We start from the raw sequence: 13,651 nt of genomic DNA, 5'->3' as shown, positions 1-13,651 counted from the left end.
TACAGTGTAATCAGGACTGTAAGACAGTGACGTTTACAGGGACCTTTAAACAAAACTGAGCCCAGACTTAACAGGCTTCAGTAGTTGTAGTGGGGGTCCCTGCCTTTAAAAAGATGCTAAATCTAAAATATATATTTTTCCAGTGGAGTGTGGTGTAAGTCTATTTCCACACTCATAAAATGTGCATGCATTTTAAGATCTTGAATAGCAGCAGAAATTTTGTCAAAATGAATTATTTTAATCCCAAAAATGTGCCCTGTACTGCACACTTTTGCTCTCATATTTAAGTAAAAAATAAATTATTTACAAAATGTTATCGGCCTCCATCTGAAATGAGCTTTTTTTTTTAACTTCTTTTACTTTACTGGGTATTTTGATATTCCCTTGTTTAAGTCTCTGTGTCTATCAGCTGTGACATTCTCATTGTTGAATTGTGTTTGCCCCACCCCTCCCACGGCTCCCAGCTGCAGTCCTTTTGACCGTTTTCTAACAGAGCCGACACCAGAATCCTGTTACATCTACGAGTGCTGGCAGGGGGAGAATAAAATCATACCGGCTCTGTGTTTCTAAGACCGCGAATTCCTGCGGATTAAAAAGAAAGCTCTCCCGTTTCAACCACCTTATTTCCTTCCCCGAGCTTTCTCCCTCGCCGTCCGCTTTTATGGCTGTCTTAGTTCCTCGGCCACTTTCTGTGAAAGCTTTGAAGTTGCTTACACCTGTTGTGTTCGGCGCTGCTGCTTCCCGTCAATGTGCGGCCTGACCTCGGCACTGCTGTCACCCCGGGGTCGCTGCTAGGCCACAAAGGTGATCAAAAGGAGGGGTTGGGGGAAGGGGGAGGTCACAGGACTGCCTGGGAATCCCTAAACCCAAGCACTGTCAGTGCTTGCAGTCAAATCTAGAAATAAGGTTGCTTTTTTTTCTGTCAAACGTAGACTAGATTTCCAATCCCTGATGAAAAGCAGATCCCCAACTCTCTCCTCTTCCATTTCCCCACCAGACATTAAGTCAAATGACTGCTCCTCATTGTTATTTTCTTTTCCTTGAGTGTTTAAAGCTCTTCTAAATATCCCACTCCGCAAAACGCGCTGGAGAGCGGCACAAAGCTGCTTCTAATTTGGTGTACTTTGGGTGAACTTTGACCATTTCCTCTGACTGGGCCTGCTGTATGTGAGCTATGCGCTCGGTGCTCCTGCAGAGAAAACCTGGAGGAAAAACACTTCCAGACTGGATGGAGCGTCAGCTGAGTGGAGGAGAAGGAGGAGGAGGAGGAGAGGGGTTGGATCCACCGACTGGGAGTAATATTCCTCTAATCCTCCGAGGCTATGCCCACCGCTCCACACCCAAATCACCACAGCTTTCTCCTTAACACAAACCAAACACACAAATACCCCGAGGAGCTTCAGGAAATGCCTCTCGTTCTCCCCCCCTCCTCCTCTATTTGCTCCTTTTCTCTCTTTGACCCTGTTTCTGGGGATCTGTTATAATTTGTCAGGTTTAATTCGATGACTGCGATTTATGGCTCTTGCTTTCAATTGATTTTTATTTCAATTAAAATTAGGCATTAGATTTTAAGTGCACCTTTTGCTTCCATTACCCGCAGCAGAAATGCAGCTTTGTCCTCATTTCCAATGCGGCTTCATTGTGTTAAATTGCCTGTGTGCAGCGACAGACTTTGCTTCAGGTTCTTTGCCATCTGTTGGTCATGTGGACCATGTGGGGAGAGTTTTACATGTCACTGGTTTTCAGACTGGGGGAACTGGATATTAGGATGTAGAGGGCACAGAACGGATAGATGACGCTGCAGCTTTGCAGATTATCTAGACATTACCCACAAGTAACCTCTCATCCACACTGCTCACTTCAGGCTGAATAAGCGTCAGACTGTGCAACGTATAGAGGTGTGTACTGGCAAGAATCTAAGGATATGACATGTATCATGATACAGGCTTTACAATTTAATATATTGTGATATATTGTGATACTGTAAGCAAGGTCATATATTGATATATTTAAAAAATCTCATTTTAAGAAATACTATAGTTGGTGGTTTAAACACAAAAATAGTTTTTATTATCGATCACAAATACTATTGCGATGTGTATCAAGTGTATCGATATTTTCACTTGCTGTATATTTTTTGAGGGTTGCTGCCGACAGCACATGGATAATTTACCAGTAATGACCATTTTCTGTGTCATTAAATTTGTGTCTCAATTCTGATCACACAATAGCACACATTTTTTACACACAATGTGCAAAATTAACTTTTTGACTCATCTGCCAAGGGGACTGGTGGATGAAAATGTCCCCCCGCCGAACATATTTTCTACTGGCCAAAATAATAAATTAACCTTTCTGTGTACATTTCACTGAGATAATACGGTAAACAGTGCAGTGAAACTGGGAGTGCTCGAGTAAGTCAGTTTTACAGCACTGTTTAGATGTATGTAAAAACACGTATGGTTGTGTGTGTGTGTGTGTGTGTGTGTGTGTGTCAAACTCAGACACAGAGAGCGGACAGAAGCAGCGTGCCTGCAAATGATACCAAAAAGCGGTCCAGAGTCTGAGCATGTAGTAGACTACTTTGTTACCGGCCAGTGTGGCGGATAGCTTTGTCCACATTTGGAGCTTGATGAGTATTCATTTTGGACCCTGCACACTCATGAATTATACATTGCTGATATTTTGTTTTGGTCCTGGGTTCAAATCCCAGCTAGAGTTTGCATGTTCCCCCTGGGTTTCCTCCGGGTGCTTAAGTTTGTCCCAACTGTAATTTGTATGTGAGGTTCATTCTCTAGTCAGTGCCCATGACCAGGGTACTGGCTCTGATCTGGAGTTAGTCCGTAGTGCCTGTTGTTTTGGTGTGAAATGCTGGTGATCTAGTCGACATCTAGTGGCAAACAAATGTTTGTATATATAACCTTTAAGTCTGCCAATGTTAGCTAACATTAGCCACAATAAGCTACCGGGCATACCAGACCAAGTAAGGCTCATAACACCCCTCTTGTACTGAACTGAAAGGTGCTTTTTATTGCTTCTGAATTCAACTTTTCATTTGTAAGAAACATTGTGTTATTTCTTATTTCTGAATTATATACTGAATACTCAAACTGTGCTGACTGTCACTGGTAATGCACATGATTGACTTGATCTGATAAAGTCACACCAGTGCCTTTATCAGATCAACGCATGAGGAGATTATCTAATCATGTCTTAATGTTATCAGTCAAAAGTAATTCTAATGTCAGAGCAAAGTTTTTTCAGTTCATGCATACTTCCATCAGCAGTGGGACAGGCTGATACTTAATAAAACCCAGTATCTGTGTGCTCCTAGTGTCAGTAGGCTCAGTCCCAGTGGACGGGCCAATCAGAGGAGCTGTTTTCTCTAGTCTTTCCCCTCATTCTGCCTGCAGCCTCCAGCAGGGAGTGTGTGCTTTCCTGTTTGACCCCAGCGGCAGGTTCAGCCAGAGGCTAAGGGTTCAGCAGCCGTAGATTTTTCTCTGCCTGCTCTTAAGCCAGACTCTCAGTGCTCGCTTGTCTGTCACCAGCCTTTATTCCCCTAATGGAGCTTTCTGTGTATGTTAACATGCAGGGAAGTCGACTCAAAGTTTAATCACGCAGAAAATGGAAAAAGGCTCCCCTGCACCTGATAGGGCCTGTACACCGCCATACAGGTACCCATTGACCGCCTCCTCCCACACACGCACACACACACACACACACACACACACACACACACACACACACACACACACACACACACACACACTCTGAGGGGTGTAATGAATCTACGTTTATGCGTCCCATCTGTCTGCAGGTGGTCACACTGCCTCCCAGATGCAGCCATGAGTTTCAAATAGGCAGCAGGGCTGAATTGTTGGCTCTGCCTGTCCTCAGTGTGCGACTACCCAGCCGTCACAAATGCTCCGAAGGCATATCAGTAGCAAAAGTATTTTTCCTCCAGATGTATGTTAAAGTGTGCCGCACCACCTGGGGAAGGCTAATACACATTGTTTCTGTGCTCCAGTAGTCATACGTCCTCATCATCATCTCAGGTGAACACCTTGTTTCACTTATGACATGTCTGATACGGGACGATCTGTGGTGTGACTGTGGGGTCTCTGTAGAGAGAGGAGAAAGAGAAAAACCACTTATTTTATCTAAGCAACCATACGCACAATGAACTATGAGATCAGATATTTTTGAATTAAGGATTATCTTAAGTCAGTGATGGAGGAGAGCACATAAATAAAGTGCTAACAGAGCCACGCTGTTGAGGATACTGTTCTTGTATCCATATTTAAGTCAGACTTAAGACTTAGTTTTTCTAAAAATGATTAATCTATTATTCAGTTAGTCAATAAACATATAGTTAAAGGTCCAGTGTAACATTTAGGAGGATCTTTCTGCAGAAATGAAATATAATATTCATAGGTTTTACATTAGTATAATCGCCTGAAAATAAGAATCGGTGTGTTTTTGTTACGCTGTAATGAGCTAAAATATTTTAATTCAAAAGTACACAAACTCAATTTTGTAACTTCAAAAATTCTTGATTCTTGATGAAGCAGCTTTTATTAGCAATTTTAAGTGACGCTAACTTAGGTTTGTAAGTTACAGAAACATTCCTGATGAAGTACTTTTTACTAGGTATTCTGTTTTCACAGTGCACTGTAATTTATTTGTTAAATGAATGTATCTGATTTACAGTGAGGATTGTTCTGATCCAGTATCCCTACAGCAATGAGCTGTTTTTATCTACGTCTGGTCCTCTTCATGTTGTTGTTCATTGATATATAGTTATTACCTAGGTTGACAGCCTCAGGTGTGTCAGCACAGTCCACATGGATCAGGACAGACCCTGATATCCATGTAAACCAAGGAAAACAAAGTCGCATTGCAGTCAGATTTGTGATTGGGCCAACAGAGACATGAGGAAAAGAAAAACCTATGAAATGGGTTTTATGAGGATATGAAACGTGTAAATAGGGTCTTTGTTTATAGATACAAATTTTATAGAAAAATGTGCTCAAATTCCTTAAAGTGAAAAAAACATAGCGCTTGGATATCGATAGGGAAACTCCAGCTTGCACTCTCTGTATTGGTAATATGTGTGTAGAGATGCTCAGAATGCAACAGCATCCATGTTCCCCCTTTCTCCCCTATCAGATGGCTTTGTGTGCCAGACCACTGGCTTCCCTCCAGCATGGTGTCTCACCATACATCTGCTTTATGTGCAAGCTGCTTCTGACTGCTCTCTGCCAGCAACAGAGGGAAACCATTTGGAGCATTTGGAGCAGTGATATGACCTGACGTCAATGAAAACTAATGTCTGTCTAGTCTGTCCTCATCAATGAAACCAGGTCGCACTGTAGTTGTTTAAAAAATGTAGAAATAACATGGCTGACTTCCCCCACTGAAGCTGTTAACTCTTAGATATACCCCTTGAAATTCAGACCAGCAAACTTTTCTAAATCTTAACACAGCACCATTATGTCAGCTTTATGCAAGTCTACTTAAAGATTCTGCAGAAGTTTTAAACAGAAGATGCTGTCGCTGTTTCATAACAAGACTTCTCCTTGCTGTCCAAACTGCTCCTCGAACCCAGATAAGAGTGAGAATCGATAGATTTATAAACCATCTCATTCTAATTAACCTTGGTGGTCATCTTACTTCCTCAACCTTATTACAGAGGTAACATTTCTCCTCCTGTACGGGCCTGCATGTGCTGCAGACTTCCCTCGAGCCACTGAAGTTGCCGAATGCAAAGCTGCAAATCTGACATGCGCAAAAAGTCACACAGGGTGAATGTAGCGGAAGATTAGATTAAACCGCCAGGGAATTCCATGCAAGGACGAGGGTCCAGTAATTATAAGAGCTTGTCCCTTACTATCAGTAATTGAGTTTACTCTGATGAAGTACGGAAGAAAGTAATCTAATCAGCAGAGACGCTGGAGAGACTGTTCTCCATTTTCTATGCAGATAGGTTATGTGCATGTGGACAGTGGTTTGGTCTCTGCATAGATTCAAAGTTTGGTACATATTCACTTCAAGTTGCTAAGTGGGTTATGATCGCTAGCTTCGATTTTGAAGTTCTGTTAGTGCTTTTGTATCTGCAGAATTATGAGCATACCTAAACACAGCTTTCTGATGAGACTGGTTTTAAACAGAGACTACGTGGACATTTTCACATATTGCAGAGATTTATCAGAAATGCCCTTTGACAGCGACACTTGTACAGTTCCATTGGACTACTATCATCAGGGTACATTTACATTTTGTTTGTCGGATTGTGCTTGAACCAGGACAAGAGGGGTGTATCTGTGGTATAGCCCCCCCAAACAAGGCAGGACTGGCGAGGCAGTCCTGCCTTGTTTCCTGGTTTTAAATGTAAATGTCCTTTTCCGGTTCCAGATGTCTAAATGAATCACTTGAAAACAAGCCTCCTCATCCTCTTTCTTCTCTTGTTTGCATTCCCGGCAGCCATTGAAACGCAGAGCACCAGTTCTGAGGAGCTCGTCCCCAGCCCACCGTCCCCACCGCCCCCTCCCAGAGTCTACAAACCCTGCTTCGTCTGCCAGGACAAGTCCTCTGGATACCACTATGGCGTCAGTGCTTGTGAGGGCTGCAAGGTAGGACTCCCGTACCTCCTCAGACCGGGTTTATCAAAAGGTACTCAGGAATTATTAAATGCTGAAGTGGTTTTCACAGAACTAGCTTCATTCAGCATTTTAAGAGTGAAACCGAGAGCTTTGTTTTCTGCAAGGTTTCTTTTTCAAATCAAATTGTGGAGTTCTGTCTGAACTGCTGATCTGAGACCGGTCTGATCACGATTCAACACAGTCTGAAGGGTTTTTATATATGTTGGTTTTTTTTCACCTGAAAACCTTTCTGACCATTGAAGGACATGGCTATTACTGTGTTAATAAAAATATCAGTTTGCTTTTTAATGTATAAATGGAATGATGAACAAGCTCCTTCCCAGGGACTTTGGTGTCCTCGTCTTTAGACATTTGGTGTTGCACAATGGCTCAGTGGTTAGCACTAAAAGGCCTTTATTTCCCATTCATGTATGGTTTTCTCCCGCTGTCCAAAGACATGCATGTTATGGTGTATCATTGGATTGGCCGATGTTAGCTTATTGCAGATTTACTGCATCAGTGTATTTATTGTTGTCCAATAAATAACAGGAAATTGCAGTACAGAGAGAGAGACTTTGAGTTGGGTTTTTTTGTCAAATGTTGCCGAACTGATTTTATTTGATTATTTTGTAAAATGTTGCTGAGTATGAATCTTGGTCAGAATTATTAAATAAGTAAATTTAAGGGATCTTTATTGAAAATGTTTTTTTATGTTACATGTTTAAATTTAATAAGTAATATCGGCTGATAGATCGCTTTCAGATTCTTTTAAAAGTCTGAAATACTGATATTGGTACTGGCCTCAAAATCCAGTATACACCAGGCTATAGTTTAAATTGCTCATAACTCTGACTCTGAGTATGAATGGTTGTATTATGGAAGAAATACAGAATATTATCAAATATTTTATACAATTAGCTGATAAATAGCTCTGAATGAATGAATATGAGACATGTGTGGACACAAAGGCTGAGCCACTCCATCCAATTTAAAAAAAAAAACACATGATTCACATACTCTGTGGGTCATTATCCTTGCAGATAGTCTGGTTTTATTTGCACAGCTTTTTTAATTAAATGTACCTCAATTGCTTCAGGATAGCACCAGAAAACCTATACAGATACAGTACACAAAAACGAAAAAGCACTAGAGGTAACTGAGAAAAGATGCTGTGTGTAATTTGCGTGAACTGTTCCTTTAAGACCTGACAATAGCTCCTCTCAGCCTTAGTGTGCCATTCTCAAATGTTCTACTTTCAGACATTCCTCCCAACATCTGCCCTGCCAGCACTTGTCTGTCTTCTACCACTTACAGCAGCTGTTGCTAGGCAACCGCTTACACATCCCGCATGCACGTAGATATAGATATATAAACAATGTTCAATAGGCTAGGCAATGAATAGGCTGTTAAGTAAACTATACCTTTTGAAGCACAACTTTCTAACAACTTAAAATTAAAAATGAAAGCTTTACATTACTTAGAGGGAACAGTAATGGATTACAGTTTTACCCTCTGGAGAGCTGCACATGTATTCCTCGCAGACGGCCTGTGTAACTCCTTCCCAGGCAATGCAGCCAGACTGCGGTGTGATGTCCTCTCTCCTCCCCGCCTCTGTAATTGAAGCGGTGGTATGCCTGGAATCCTTTGGAGATTTTGGCCCAGAGGGAGGTGGTGATCAGCTCACTCACTCAGCTCTGGGTCAAACCAAGTTCTCCGCGGACTCCCATGCCGTTTGTGTGCCAACACAAGCTTTATCGTAAAGGCAATGTTTATGAACTGTTCATAAATAGTGTACCCAACAGCTTAGGAGTTTCTAAAATTCAAATATCAATACTTGCGATATAACGTTTTGTTCTGTGTATCCATTGTTTATTAATAGTTTAGTTGCAAATATTCGTGGCAATGGTTCATTTTGTGTTCTGTTTAAACCCGACTGCTAGATAGCAGAGGTTTAATCTATCTTCAGCCATTTGACTCTTCCACTCTAATGTAACAATGTAAACTGAGACGCAGGGAGAAGCAGAGGTGGGACAAGTCATTGTTTTGCAAGTCTCAAGTCTTTGCACTTAAGTCCCAGGTCAAGTCCCAGGTCTTAAACTTTGCATTTTGAATCCCAAATAAGTCATAATGCATTATTTACCAAATGTAATGCCATTTAACAACAGAGTAATAATATTTTACCTTTACACAAATCATTAATGCTTCTTAAATATGTGTATTTATTTGTTAAAACAAGTGTGACCTTAATGATAAAAAAGTTGGGCTGACATTGCACAATGTTTTTATTGGATACAGACAGGGAAAAGGCCGACAGGAAAGGGGAGAGAAAGGGGCACAACATGCAACAAAGCTGGCCGGTTGGAATCCGGCCTGCATGTGCCGTCACCATTCTGTTACCAAGGCACTCCCGAGCACGAAACACAATCAACCAGTACCACAATAGAATGAATTTGCAATATATTTTTGTCGTCTGGTATACTTTTTAATCTTTGGGCTTAGGGGAAGTTATCAAGAATTGTCAAGTCAGAGGGCTCAAAGGAAGTCTTTTTTGAAGTCCAGTCTAAAGTCATCAAATTTGTGACTTGAGTCTGACTTGAATTCAAGTCATATGACTTGAGGCCACAAATCTGTTTTCAACCAAGTGTTTTTTTTTACTGTAAAATGGTTTTCCCCAAAGTAAAAAAACATCCCAATATATCGCCTTGCTCACAGTATTACAATATATTGCAGTATATTCAATTCTAACGTATGTAGCGTATCGCCAGATTCTATAATACACAACTTTACAGTACAGGGGTTACCATTTAATTTATTTTGATCATCTGATACGTGTCGTATCACCAGATTGTTGCCACTACACAGCCTAACACAGTGACAGATAAGTGAAGAATCATCATCACATCACTTGATCATGTGGCAGTGGGACTGAGCGCCCTGAGTGCAGATTGTGCTTCCCTAAAGACAGATGCAGACGGCGAATGAAGTGAAATCACTGTCAGAGTGCTTCCGAGAATACTGGCAATATGGCTGAGTTTCATCCCATCCATCCGCTCACTCTGCGGAGTGCTGATGTAAAAATAGTTCAATACATGGCAGAATGGCCCTGATTTTTGTAACATCCTGACTCAAGAGGATTAAGCAGCGGATTATAGTTTTTCTTTTTCCCCCCGTGTTGTATTTCTGTCTCCATGGCGAAGGCATTGTTGTCTGTGGTGCGAGGGGCAAGCCCCTTCTATTGGATAGATGCAACCAAGCATGCTGTACAGCTGTGGGCTTTCAGCCAGCAAGAAGAGCCTTTTACTGCCCAGCCAATGTGCCAATTAGAGCCACAAATAGACTCAAAGACAGACAGAGTGCGTGTGTGCTTTGTAGCTATGTCAATCCACGTGTGAAGCACTTGTTTAAGGCAACTTGTGCACATTCACATACATGCACATATGCAGCAGTATAATAATGGCACAGAAGGCCCCTCCCAGCTCTGTAAATAACTGTTGCTAATGAGGGTCCAAACCATTGTTGGTTGCTCTCAGCCCTCACAGAAACATAGTTTTTTAGAATTGAATGCAGAGGATTTCCTAGAACTGGCAATAATCCAGGCTTATACCAGTAAACATGATGTTTTATATACAGCCATCAGACAATAACAGTGACATCTGAAGACATGCAACACAAAAAAACTATTTTACTTTGAAATTTACGTGAGAGGGGGTTGTAGCCGATTCCGTGGTCTGTCCAGGGACCATGGTCTCTGGCACGGACCAGTGGTTACTGCCACTAGGGGCACTAGAGACACTGGTCACGACCAGTTGCTCTGTGGTCACAACCACTAGGGGCGCTAAAGATACTGGTACTGACCAGCTCCTCAGTGATCTGCCCTGTGGTCCCTGTGGTCTGTGAAGCGGCTTTAGTATTTTCTCCCCTTTCCGGTCGTTTTGGCAACACTGTTAGCTGGATAAATGTCAGAGATCATAATCTTTTGTCTATAAAATACACTATATCAGAATTATGATTATTATTGTTATTATTGTTGATTATGAAGATCCGTGTGGTCAGGACCAGCTGGTCTCTGGCACGGACCATTGGTTACTGCCACTAGGGGCGCTAAAGTCACAACCAGTGGCACAGCGGTCATGACCAGCTTCTTACTGGGACAAGGGCACTAAAATGACTGGTCCTGACCACCTCCTCTGTGATCTGTTCTGTTGTTTGGACCAGTTGAGTGATCTGTGCAGTGTTTGTTTGTTTGTATTTATTTTTAATACAACTTTTCCTGTGAGAAGCAATAATCGTTTGTCTATCTAATGTTATTGATCACTATTATTAATAGAAATCATAATAACTGTTAAAGTCTGTTACTACATAACAAGAAGGGTACACTCTTTGTACTGTTTCACCCAACTTGGTTACAAACTTTATTAAATTTTGGCGCGTAAGTTACATTCAGCTCGGTCCGGTGACTCAGGTGGTGTCACTTTAAAACATGTCTGTGTGGCACATAGAACTAAACAATGGTTCCTAACAATAGTTCCTATTGTTACAATAACAATGATTAAATTATTATTTTTAGTCGTAGTTGTATGAGTAGTACTATCAATTATGCAGGTCAGTGTGTTTGTGACCTGCCGCACAGTCCTGACCAGCTCCTCGCGACCAGAATTTAATAAAGTTTGTAACCAAGTTGGGTGAAACAGTACAAAGAGTGTACCCTTCTTGTTATGTAGTAACAGACTTTAACAGTTATTGTGATTTCTATTAATAATAGTGATCAATAACATTGGATAGACAAACGATTATGGCTTCTCACATTTAGGCTATTCTGCTAACACAGTGAGAAACGGGAAAAGTTGTATTAAAAATAAATACAAACCAACAAACACTGCACAGATCACTCAACTGGTCCAAACAACAGAACAGATCACAGAGGAGGTGGTCAGGACCAGTCATTTTAGTGCCCTTGTGCCAGTAAGAAGCTGGTCATGACCGCTGTGCCACTGGTCGCGACCAGTGTCTTTAGCGCCCCTAGTGGCAGTAACCAATGGTCCGTGCCAGAGACCAGCTGGTCCTGACCACACGGATCTTCATAATCAATAATAATAACAAACACTGATTTCTGACTGGAGGAGGCTTTAAGATATAAACAAAATAAAACAATTTAAACAGTTAATAAATACCATCAGTTCAGAAAAAGACATCTTAAGAGATTTAAAAGAGGATACTGAGTTTGCAGCCTGAGATCCCCAGGCTCCAGTTAAATCTTAAATCAATTCTAAAACTCACAGGCAACCAGTGAAGGACAGCACACATCAGTATAATGTGGTCACTTCTCTTAGTATGCTTAAAGGCAGTCAAGATGTGTTAAACTCCTATTTCTTCAGTCGAGCCATTTAACACAGCAGCCATCTTTGCATATATAAAATGGAGGCATTGTGTTGTGGGATTGTTAGAAGAAAGTGTTGTACAGACATGCCATGGTCGCTGCTTTCACTAGCACTGTATAGAGCACAGATTTCACACTCTGAATTCAGACAGTCAGATAAAATGGCGGACAGTAAAGAGTGCACTGTAGAGTAAATAGGGGGTGCTTTCCATTCAGCATGGCTCCTTGCTTCCCTCACTCGCGTCTCTTCCTTGCGTCCTAACTCCCGCAAGAGGGAGCGAGAGATGGAGGAATTTTTGTCACCCAACGGGACATCCTTGTTCCTTCCAGCACCATTTTTGGAGGTGATTACAAATTACGCACAGCAGCTCAGCTGTCAGATATGTGGAGAAATGTGGAAGCAATAAAACTCTATCTAAGCTATAAAGGTTCAGAATAAAATCTATAGCCTGATTAGTCTTTGAAAGACCAGTTGTTCTTTTCAGGCTCTGGCTGATACTTTAGGAATTGACCTCGTCTGTGCTATGTAGGAGTGTATAGCTGTATATTTTTCCTGAATGAGCCATGATGCACTTGGAACGGAACATAGTAAAAAAGGAAGAAAAGAAAACCACTCATGAAGCCTGAATAGTTGCCTAGCATATTTCCACAATTCTACACACACACAAATATATTTTTTTAGATTCATTTTTGTAATCATGAAAGGAAACTAGATTGGAAGATGGAAGCATTAAGCAGCTGGAAATATTCCATTACTTTGATTTTACAAAAGACCCTGGATTTTAAGCTGGTGTTAAGTTGATATAATATATATATAATATAAACTATGTGTAATATAGTAGTGTAACTAATCACTGTTGGCAGGGAGTAATAAGTAAAGTAATATTACTTTTGAAAAGAATAACAAGTGATAAATCCATTATTATTATTATTATTATTTCACATCACTGCCAATCACTAAACAGATTCTTATGGAAGAGGTGTTGCCATCCAGTAAAAGACTCCAGCATAGGGTACACCTGTGGATCTTCACTCTGAGCTCCGGTGAGATGCATTTATGGGTTTAGAACATCCTCGATGATCGCAGACCAAGTGTGAACCTATCCTGACGTCACCCATTGGTTTGTAGAGTAATGTTTTTGATGCCTGGAGTTTTATGGTCATCACCATGACAATTAGACGAAGCCAGTGGAGGTGACGTACTGTGAGTTGAGCTGCTCTCATTGGCTGCACAGTTTGAACTGGTCCATAGCAGAAACAATGGCGGCTCGCCTGGTCACACACAATCTCGTATTCCAGATAAACACTAGAATATGTTTCTGAAAGGTTTTCAGTTGAGAAATAGGAAACGCAGGAACAGAATCTGGATTCATATCTGATCAGCACTGCCTAGTTTGACAGTTTGATCGGAGTTTGGTGCATTGAGCTGGACAGACTCACTGAGAATGATCTGTCAATCATAAGGTAGCCACGCCCTAAAGCATACCCTGCTTTATGGTCTATTTTACTCTAAATGGGAACATCATTTACTAAATGAACATCATGCTGTATGGAAGAAGACTGGAACTAGAGACTGAGACCATAACCCCATTAGGAAACTGTTTACTGAGATAATAAATCAGTAAAAGTCAGA

General features: G+C 41.2%; 1 protein-coding gene across 3 annotated transcripts in view; it reads left to right on the top strand.

Moving 5' to 3' along the window:
- Positions 1 to 13,651, top strand: part of LOC127358027 (retinoic acid receptor beta-like) — a 201,657-nt gene that overhangs the window by 121,532 nt on the left and 66,474 nt on the right. For all 3 annotated transcript variants that reach the window (XM_051390863.1, XM_051390864.1, XM_051390866.1), the window contains one exon: positions 6,484 to 6,632. In XM_051390863.1, the coding sequence (XP_051246823.1) occupies positions 6,484 to 6,632 (149 nt within the window). The remainder of the gene's footprint in view (positions 1 to 6,483; positions 6,633 to 13,651) is intronic.

This window comes from Dicentrarchus labrax, unplaced genomic scaffold, assembly GCF_905237075.1.
Source record: "Dicentrarchus labrax unplaced genomic scaffold, dlabrax2021, whole genome shotgun sequence".
NCBI classification, from domain to species: Eukaryota; Metazoa; Chordata; class Actinopteri; family Moronidae; genus Dicentrarchus; species Dicentrarchus labrax.
Note: the sequence above shows the minus strand (reverse complement) of the source record. Positions and strands in the feature narration are given on the sequence as shown.